Here is a 9,593-nt window from a genome sequence, read left to right as displayed (position 1 = left end):
GATATACCATTTATTGTATCCCCACCTTAAGATATTTTGATGTCCTTAATTTTTATAATCATGAGAAGATGTTAAGACAGTTAGACATGTAGCATATAATAGTCTAAGAGAAAGTGGCATGCTGAGGTGTCAAATTCACATCTCAACCTAGTAGATGGCATACAAAATATTGATTTTATAGATTTATTTTGAAATTTTTTTCACCAAGTGATTTTGAAAAGATGTTTTACATATATTTTATTTCATGTCATGATGTATAAGTCCATATATGTCCCTTGACGAAAAAAAAAATGAATATGAATGCCAAATTAGAAATGTTAGAAATGAATCAAGAGAAAGATTGTAGATTTGAAGTGAATGTGCTGGCTTTTTTGTCGGTTTTTGGATCAATTGTTTTACTGAAATTGATTAGAATTTTGAAAATGTTATAGGAATGACGAAGACTCTGTTTATACAAAGGGCATTCTGTCGGTTGTAATTCGTTGCTATAAGGGTATAAGTTTATCCTATAGGAGTTGGTCACTTTTCATAACCCCCCTCAAAATATGGAAAATTTTCAAAATCCCAATATAAAGTGGCAAAGTCATGCATATTGAAGCATTTATAGGTGGACATATTGAAGCATTTATAGGTGGACGTAATTCGAATCAAATCAAACTTGAATTATTGTTCAACTTGCATAAACCAAGTTTGAGTTAAAAAAAATATTAGCTGAACTCAGTCAAAATCGATCTCTCACTACTGTAACCGCACTAAAACTCGACTCATCAATAATTTTTCTTCTTCACCAATGATCTTTCATCTTATTCTTTTTCAACGATTTTTTTTTTTTAACAACTCTTCTTATTTTTCTTTTATGATGATATTATTAACTAAATAGTGAGCTGAGCTCAATCTCAATGTGATATTTTGGCTTTCAAGTAAGCTTAAACTAATTTTTTTTTAAGTTTAACTCGATTTGAATCTACCCCAAACACATTCAATTTTAATGTAACTTGTATGTTACCAAAATATAAGACTTGCGATTTGTCAATGGGTGCCCTTTTAATTATTATTTGAATGTAATATTTTCTACATAAATTTCTCTTTTTACGCATGATTTGGCGAGTATTCAATTGAAGCTCTAACATAACAAAACATCACTACATTTCCAACCCCTGGAAAAGAAGTCAACCATTGACTTACAGATGTTTGAGTTTGACAAAATGGATCATGTTTACTTTAGTTACTTCATCAATGGAACCATAATACAAATTGTGTACATTGCACAATGACAGTCATATTCTTTAACTTGGCCCAGTAGCTTACAGTGAATTACAACTATTCAAAGTGAATTGAAACTTGTACAAATTTGGTACTAGAAGTGACCAAAGGCAAACACTGTACAAGAGGTGACAATGAAGCAAAATACTAATACAGAAACTGGGATTAAATTTCTATCTTCTTTGGAAATTTAATGCTTTGATTCCTGCAGTAAAGATTAGAGCAAACAGAACTGTGAATCCAACAACAACAACTGCACATACCCCAAGAAAATCATGCCTGAAGCCGAAGAATTCTCGCAAAAACTGTTCCACTGTTTGGCCATTATTGCCTTCGAGTTGATCCTGAAGATCTCCAAACTGTGATGTGACTAACCCGTAAAATGTCCAAGCAACAGGGCATGCCCAGTAGTACCATCTCCACCATATTGGAATTCTCTGTTTCGCGCAAGTTAAGAAGTGAAATGAAAGTAAAGAGTTAGTTAATGATCGGATATGAGTGAGCTGAGGAAAATTAGTGTTTGAATGAATGATGGGCAGGTAATACTTACAGTCCTTGGGATGATGAAGCCAGAAAAGACATTCCATATTCCATAAAATGCAGAGGAAACGATGCCGGCAATGTGGTGGTTTGGTGTCATAGCCACAGCCATCATGCCGTAGAAGGTGAAGTATAGTAATGTGAAGTACATGAAGAATAAGTACCAAAAGAACTTAGCAGCATTCCATTCAAATCCAATCATTGCATACACAATAACGCCATAGACTGCAGCTTGAGCGAAAACATAAGGAAGCTCAATCGCAATCTGCACAACACAATACCAAGTTAAATTCCTTAGTGAAGTTCACACAGACCTTTTACATTTGAAAGATGTAACATTTGAAAAACCAATACCTGCCCAAAAGCATACGGCATGGCTGAATACATTCCTGCAGCTCTTTCTCGGTAGAACACTGTCCTTTCAACTGCTACAACAGGCTGCACAGCTCCAGCGTTTTGGACACCAAGAAAGATCACAGCAGCATACATGGAACCCATTGCATTAAACAGATCTTGTTGTTTTTTCCTGCGATTTAAAATTTCAAAATCAAGATTAATAGGTGGAAGAAACTACTAGACTTTGACTTTATGTATATGCATAGTGTTATAACTCACGTTTTGCCGCCCAATTTCCAGAACATTGTCCCAAATATCAAAGCTATAAAGGTTGTGAACAGAAATCTGACGGCTGTGTATGATGGATTACGCCAGTATGACAGCCGTTGTTTCCATAAGCAAGCCAGACACTGGATGATGAACGGTTGTGTGTATTGAGTAGGGAAATAGAGGTCCTTTGATCCCGGAACAGGCTTGCTTAGATCTTTAATGAGTGCCTTGTTTCTCCTGAAACATATAAGATATACATCAGCTATAAATTTAAGCTAATAACAATTGAAAAGTCAGATTAGTAATCTTTTGTGCTTCACAGAGGTGATATATATTGGTTTAGTGATGTAGTCTAGCAATTTAACATGAACCAACCTGTAGAGTTCTGAATTCTTATAGATTTCAGCAAAATCAACCCCCAGAACTACTTCTTGAGACATGGCAGTAACTTCCAACATCCAAGTAGCGGGATTGTAACCATCTGTAATTTTACTAACTCCATGAATATCCTACAGAAAAACAAATGCATTAGTTAATTTCATAATGTAATTTGAGTTAAAAGTTTCACTCCTTGTTACTTGTAAATATTCATCACTTTATACCTCAAAGTACTTAATAAGATGTCTAGAATGGCGACCCAGAGGCCCAGCATAAATTTCTTGTCCTCCTCGCTTCAATAGGAATAGCTGCAATGCCATATTTAATGTATCATACTTTTGGATAGAAAAGAACCCAAAAGAAAAAGAAACCTTATGTATACGTGAGTTAAAATTATTCACCTCATCAAAGGCTTCAAATATGTCAATGCTTGGCTGATGGATGGTGCAAACCACTGTTCTTCCTGTGTCCACAGTGTTCCTAACTGTTCTCATAACAATCGCAGCAGCTCTTGCATCCAGACCTGAAGTTGGCTCATCCATAAATATGATTGACGGGTTTGCTACGAGCTCAACTGCTATGGTAAGCCTCTTACGCTGCTCAGTTGACAGACCATTTTCACCAGGCAAACCAACTAGTGCTTGTCTTAATGGAGTTAATTCCACAAGCTCCATGACTTCATCAATGAACATCTGCAATGCCACTCGTGAAAATATTATTAGTTTTATCAACAATTTATTCAACTTAAAGATTCTGCTAGTGACTAGTTTATTTAAACTCTACTGAGAGAGACAGAGAAATAATAAGCTGGAAACACAATATCAATTTCAAGTTACCTACCATTCTAGTATTTTTATCGACTTCAGAGGGTAAACGGAGCCAGGCGGAATAGACCAAAGACTCATAGACAGTTACATGAGGAGAGTGGATGTCATTTTGCTCACAGTATCCTGAAATTCGAGCAAATGTCTCTTGCTTCTTAGGGTACCCAGAAATTGTGATGGTCCCATCAATGTATCCGCCAGTTTTTCTACCAGCCAATACATCCATCAGAGTGGTTTTACCAGCACCACTTACACCCATCAAAGCAGTAAGAACACCGGGCCTGAAAGCACCACTCACACCCTTCAGAAGCACCAATTTGTCTTCAAGAACACCTTGAAGTTTCATTTCCTGCATAGTTTTATTTAATCAAGTGGTTATCATCTCTGGACTAAATTGCTGGAGACAATATATCACCCAAACTTTTGCAGAGAAGTATTGCTTGCAACTTAATTTACCTGTGGCATGTCAACTGAGTATGTAATTTCATCAAAGGTGATGGAATGTGGTTCGAATGGAAGAACCATTCCTCTTTTCTTGAGATGAATAGCCTCTGTCATGGATGCGGAAAAAGCAGAGGAACTTGATCTCCTCCTAATGGCATCTTCTCTCTCTGCATGTCAACTAGAATTTGTCACTGAAAAGGCATATACAGTATAAACATCACAGATATACACAAAGATGTAAATGAGAATTCTCACCTGAGTGATCTCTCTTACTTGTGAGTCTTCCATAGGTTTGCAACTGAATGGCTCCTCCAGTGATGGAATCAGGCTCATCATTGTTGGATTCCTCTGCTATAATAGTTTGAGGCTTATTGAACGCTGCATATAATTGCTCGAAATTAGGACATTTTCTCAAATTCTGAATGAATAAAGGTAAAGAAGGGCAAAAATACGCACGATTGAGATAAGTGAGAGCCAAAGTGAAAATGGTGTTTAACAGTAGGACAAAACCAAAAAGTCCTCCAATTCCTATCCAATACCAATATGCTTCTGTGAAGAATGAGCGAGCCTCCAGAACTGCTACTCCCAGTGTTTTATTTGGAGAATCTGGATCAGGCTTTTGTGTGAAAGAAGTTACAACATTAGAACATTATCAATAGACAAATACATAAACGCAGAAAAAGTCACTAAATGCTTACTTTTTTCCAACTATGTCCAAGGAACTCATTAACCACTATGGCATTCTGTGCATACATCAAAGGTGAACACCAGTACGCCCATATCCACCACTTCTTGATGTCAGCTGCATTATTCAACAAAAAGAAATGTTACACTTATATTTAATTTGTGTAAGATACTAATTACTTTATCAAACTGGAGTACTTTTATACCTCGTGAAAGGATAAATCCACTCAATGCAAAAAGCAGGAGCAATGCAAATGAACCACCCGTATTGGCAACTATCATGTTCCTGCCTATTGCAGCAATTGATCGAAACATTCCAGAAGACATCTGGTTAATTAGCAAGAGCACTATGTACTGCTTAAAAAACCTGCATCAAACAGATGACCTTAATTATTTATCTGTTGAATTGATAGAGCAAGTATTTCTAACGAATTGATCACTTTCATTATCTTCTTACCTGCCAACATTGGGATCAAAACCAATTACATAATAGGCTATGCCAATCCAAACAGCAACCTCAATAAATGAGATGGGGATCTTGAGAATCCAAGTTGGAAGAGAATATGCCCAGGAGGGATAGAAACGGAGGTCTCTTTGCTTGTAAAAAACAGGAAGCTTAGCTATGGTCATAGAAATCTCTGACATTCCATTGAACATGACCATAATAACAGTGAAGAACAGGGCACCCGTAAAAATCGTTCCATCATTTGCATTATTTCGGGGCATCTTGGTTCGGAAGAAGATTGTACAGGCAAGCAGAGCCATTGCCGTAAGCTAGTTGAAGAGAAAGAACATTAAGTTATTATGATAAGTAAGATGATAAAATCAATTGAAAATGAAGATTGCACTCACTTGCATGAGCTTAAATTTGTAGACAAAGGAATTCCTTTTCATCAGCAAAAGTTCTCTTGATACGTTAGCTTTCCACAACTCCTTCTTGCTAACACCATATGTGTCGGTAGTCAAAGCAGCTGGGTGACTCTTTCTCTTATCAAATGGAACTCCAAGTTCATCACCAATTTTCCGACCCACATGGAATGATTGAAATGCATCAGAAAATTCTTTGACTTTGATATACCTATAAGGCTCATCACTACGTGCCCAATACTGCTGCTGATCTTTCTTTGATGTCACCTGCATCATGCACATTGAATATGATGCTTTACATGTGAGCCCCATCTTTCATTGTCATACAAATAAATATAAAGTTATACAAATAGCTCTATCAACACATACTTCTTGTAGGAAATCAGCAACGCCTTTTCTTTCAGGACATCTAAAGCCCATGGATTCAAAAAACTCTAGCACTTGCTCACGGGGACCCTGGTACACAATCTGACCATCAGATAGAAGTATAATGTCATCAAAGAGATTATAAGTCTCCGGTGCTGGCTGTAGGAGGGAGATCACAGCAGTTCCATCCATTATGTGAACGGATTGCCTTATACAATTCACAATTTGAAAGGTTGTTGAGCTGTCCAAACCAGTTGATATCTCATCCATGAACAGTGCATTTGCTGGTCCAACCAGCATTTCACCTGCAATATCATCATTTAAAAAGTTTACATGCTTGAATAATTGATAGAAAATTGTTATCTATCTCTGCAACATAAATGAATCAAACAAGTTTAGAAATTACCTGTTGTAACTCGCTTCTTTTGTCCTCCTGAGATACCTCTAAACATTTCATCACCTACCATGGTATCAGCACAGACTTCTAGTCCTAGAATCTGTAAATTTAAGAGAGAGCAATTAAAATAGTGATATAATGTTACTTGATCTTGATAACACTTCAATATTGTTAAAGTGATTAAGAATGATTTACCTTTAGAATATAATCAGTGACCACGCTGGCTTCTTGGCCTTCTGTTGCTGCTGCCTGTGACGTGGGAATTGAAACGCAAATTTAAGAAACTTAATTTTGATAAGTGCAACTTAATGCTTACAAATGACTCCACTGAGAATCCTATTTGCTAACTTGACAGAAATTACAAAGACCAATTCACGGAAAATTGGCTAAATATGTCAAGAATTGAACATTATAATGTTTATTTAATATAACATGAAGACGAAGTCATAGGAAAACATTTAAGAAAATTTGTTATAAACTTGTTTGATTGGAACGAAAATATCTATACCAAACAAGTTTCAACTTCTCTCACCTTCATGAAGACATCAATATCAGGATCAGGCTTAATATTGGCTGCTTTCTCTCTTCTTGACAATTCGGCCAACATTTCTGCAATACATGGAAGCAGTAGTCAGTATCTGCTTAAACTACAAAAAGGAACCGCAGCATAAACTCAAAATTTTATAGTACTGGTCAGAAAAAGAACCCATCAAACTGACCATAACGAGTTCCGACCCCCTGGCATCTAGCAGAGAAGGCCAAAGTTTCCCTAACGGTCATTTCTCCTATATGAACATCATGTTGACCGATATAAGCAGCAGTTCTCTGCGACACAAACTCATTTAGTTGATGCCCATTGTATGTCACCGCACCAGATGTCTACAGAGCATAATTCACTTCTCAAATTAGAAATATTAACCAAATAGGCAACATTTAATGCTAAATTCAGATAAAAATCACACCTTTAAAGAAGCATCAAGCTTCCCGGCCAAAGCCAACAGTAGTGTAGTCTTGCCAGAAGCCGGAGGACCCAAAAGCAATGTCATTCTGCAACAAAATATTGAACCAAATTATAAATAACTGCCAGATGTTCTAAATCCGCATTCAAAGAACAAACTAGGAATTCAACTCTCACCTCTTTGGCTTAATGATCCCACTGATATCGTTAAGGATTGTAAAGCGTTTCTTTCGACTCGAAAGAATATGTAGAGAAATCAACAAATTCTTCAAACCAAATCAAAGAACAAAGTCAAAACTTAACCAGAACAAACACATAAACATATAAGAATTCAAGATGGATATTTTTTAAGCCTTTACCTCAACCATGTTAATGGAGAAGTTAAAGAAAGAAGGCAAAGCTCTACTTCCCACATGTGCTTCTGCTTCAATATTCAAATGCTCAAATCGAACCTCGATTTTGGGAAGCTCAATTCCAACTCTGAAAAAGAAAATCCATTAACAAAGTAAAATAAAAACAAGAGCTTCATGAACAAAACAGAGCTCCTCTGTTTACGAACTTGCAAAAACATCATCATGCATAAACAAGATTAATTTTTCACCTATCAATGCGGTCTCTTAGCTTGTAGAGAAACCTTTCATTATCAACTTCTGCAATTTTAACCAACTTTTCAATCAGCTTCTGCTTTTCCTGAGGCCCAAGATTATCCACATCGATTTCATCATAACCACCACGTGAAGCGGTGAGTATGCCTTTCCTTAAACGATCAAACGTCGGCAACTTCTCTAATGCCGCCCATTTTAAGGCCTCTTCATCGTCTTCCTCTCTTACAGACCTTGAAAATACATCAATAGGAATCGGCCTCCTTGACGAACCCCTCAACGAAGTACTTCCTATCCGTAAACTTCCCCTCAATCTATACACATCCCCAGCATCCATTTCAAAAGACTAATCGTTTACAACAGAAAACCAGCTTCAACCCTCCTCTCGTTTATCCTTTTTGCTATGGAAAGAGTACAAGGACTCAACTGGGTTGTTCTTTTCAACTCAGTGACCCAGTCATTAAACGTTGATGCAAGTTACCATTATATATAAGAGCTCATAAAGAAGTACCGGTTGGGGCTTCTGTGCAGGTTCCGGATAAAATAAAAAAAGGTTTATAATTTTATATTGAATATTACAAGCACGTCTTGTTTGAGATAATTATAATATTCATCTGTAAAGGTGGAAACGTTTTTTGTTCCATTGTTCAAGGAAGGCGATGTATGGTACTCCAGGTACAGGACGCAGCCAAATTTGGCGCGCCTTTGGCTTTACACACGTTGACTAGTGCGAATTTGGCTCTAAGCATAAGACAATCAAATCTGCGCAAATCAAACAGTACCATTCATTAAGCAATGTTCAATTATTTTCTTGGTAGAAGCCATCTTATTGGGTGCAATTCCATTTTCTTTGCAAAATCCTGAAGAAGGGAATTGATTCTTAATGATGCCTCAGTCACTCCTCCATATGAATTGAAAATTGATTAATTATCTGTAACCCAAATTATTAAAAAATTTAAAGGGAGAAAATATAACATGTCATAAATACAAGTGTTTAAAAGAAATTCTACTTTTTTATGTGTAAAGTTTCTAAATTTTTGTTAGCTAAATGCACTGTCTTTTATCATATTTGAAAAAATCAGCCCTTGCCTCTATTGATTATAGCTAAGTTTACCCAAGAATAATTTTTTATGCTCTATCAATGAGAACTAATTTATATACTAACAGTAATAAAATTATTATGTGATTGGCTGATTTTGAATTAAAAATATAATAATACTCAATTATATAATAACTCGTTATTGTTAATATACCAATTAGTTTCATTGTTAATACACATAGTTAAAGAAGAGATAAATGATCATTTTTCCAAATATGAGACTATGTTAAATAATTTATCATACCTTGAGGTTTTATTAATATGTCCTTAAACTTGAAGGGAGGTAAAAGACAAATCAACAATTTTGTAAAAACCTTACTAAAAAATAGTCGAGGTTTCATGTAAAGGTGACAATAGGTCATGTTGGTGTGTGGGCCAACACGACCTACAAATTTTGGGTATAACCTTTGGTTAACATAACTCGCAATTTATAAATCGTATCAAGACCTGTTAATAAAATAGGTTATGTTGAAGCCTCACAAAAAGGTTCATGAGTTGGCATGATATAACCTACAAAAATTTAAAAATTTAGAAAATTTATATATTTTCAAGATTAACCCGTCAA

The 9,593-nt window shown here is 35.9% G+C and overlaps 1 protein-coding gene across 2 annotated transcripts; it reads right to left on the bottom strand.

Moving 5' to 3' along the window:
• Positions 1 to 1,196: 1,196 nt before the first annotated feature.
• On the bottom strand, positions 1,197 to 8,443 carry LOC123207278 (pleiotropic drug resistance protein 1-like). 2 transcript variants are annotated; one of them, XM_044624632.1, is made up of 24 exons: positions 7,929 to 8,441; positions 7,687 to 7,807; positions 7,505 to 7,593; positions 7,332 to 7,416; positions 7,089 to 7,248; positions 6,902 to 6,978; positions 6,565 to 6,618; positions 6,379 to 6,469; positions 5,976 to 6,277; positions 5,592 to 5,873; positions 5,197 to 5,513; positions 4,946 to 5,106; positions 4,754 to 4,857; positions 4,512 to 4,671; positions 4,311 to 4,433; positions 4,068 to 4,222; positions 3,628 to 3,960; positions 3,189 to 3,479; positions 3,012 to 3,095; positions 2,785 to 2,918; positions 2,419 to 2,646; positions 2,158 to 2,329; positions 1,814 to 2,068; positions 1,197 to 1,700 (listed from the first exon to the last, which is right to left on the bottom strand). In XM_044624632.1, exons 1-24 carry the CDS (start codon positions 8,264 to 8,266, stop codon positions 1,437 to 1,439), a joined length of 4,380 nt encoding a protein of 1,459 aa, XP_044480567.1. In that variant the 5' UTR covers positions 8,267 to 8,441; the 3' UTR covers positions 1,197 to 1,436. The 2 variants fall into 2 exon arrangements, with proteins under 2 accessions (XP_044480567.1, XP_044480566.1); XM_044624631.1 differs by having other exon boundaries at positions 3,012 to 3,479; positions 7,929 to 8,443.
• Between the last annotated feature and the right edge of the window lie 1,150 nt (positions 8,444 to 9,593).

The sequence above is a fragment of the Mangifera indica genome, unplaced genomic scaffold (assembly GCF_011075055.1).
Source record: "Mangifera indica cultivar Alphonso unplaced genomic scaffold, CATAS_Mindica_2.1 Un_0068, whole genome shotgun sequence".
NCBI lineage: Eukaryota > Viridiplantae > Streptophyta > Magnoliopsida > Sapindales > Anacardiaceae > Mangifera > Mangifera indica.
The sequence above is the reverse complement of the archived record's forward strand: the minus strand, read 5'-3'. Positions and strand labels throughout refer to the sequence as shown.

Coding starts and splice junctions, on each gene's coding strand:
- LOC123207278 (XM_044624631.1), bottom strand. CDS start 8,266: ATGGATGCTGGGGATGTGTATAGATTGAGGGGAAGTTTACGGATAGGA. Junction 6,619..6,901: donor ATATTGATGTCTTCATGAAG/GTGAGAGAAGTT, acceptor CCCACGTCACAG/GCAGCAGCAACAGAAGGCCA. Junction 2,647..2,784: donor AAGAATTCAGAACTCTACAG/GTTGGTTCATGT, acceptor TATATGTTTCAG/GAGAAACAAGGCACTCATTA.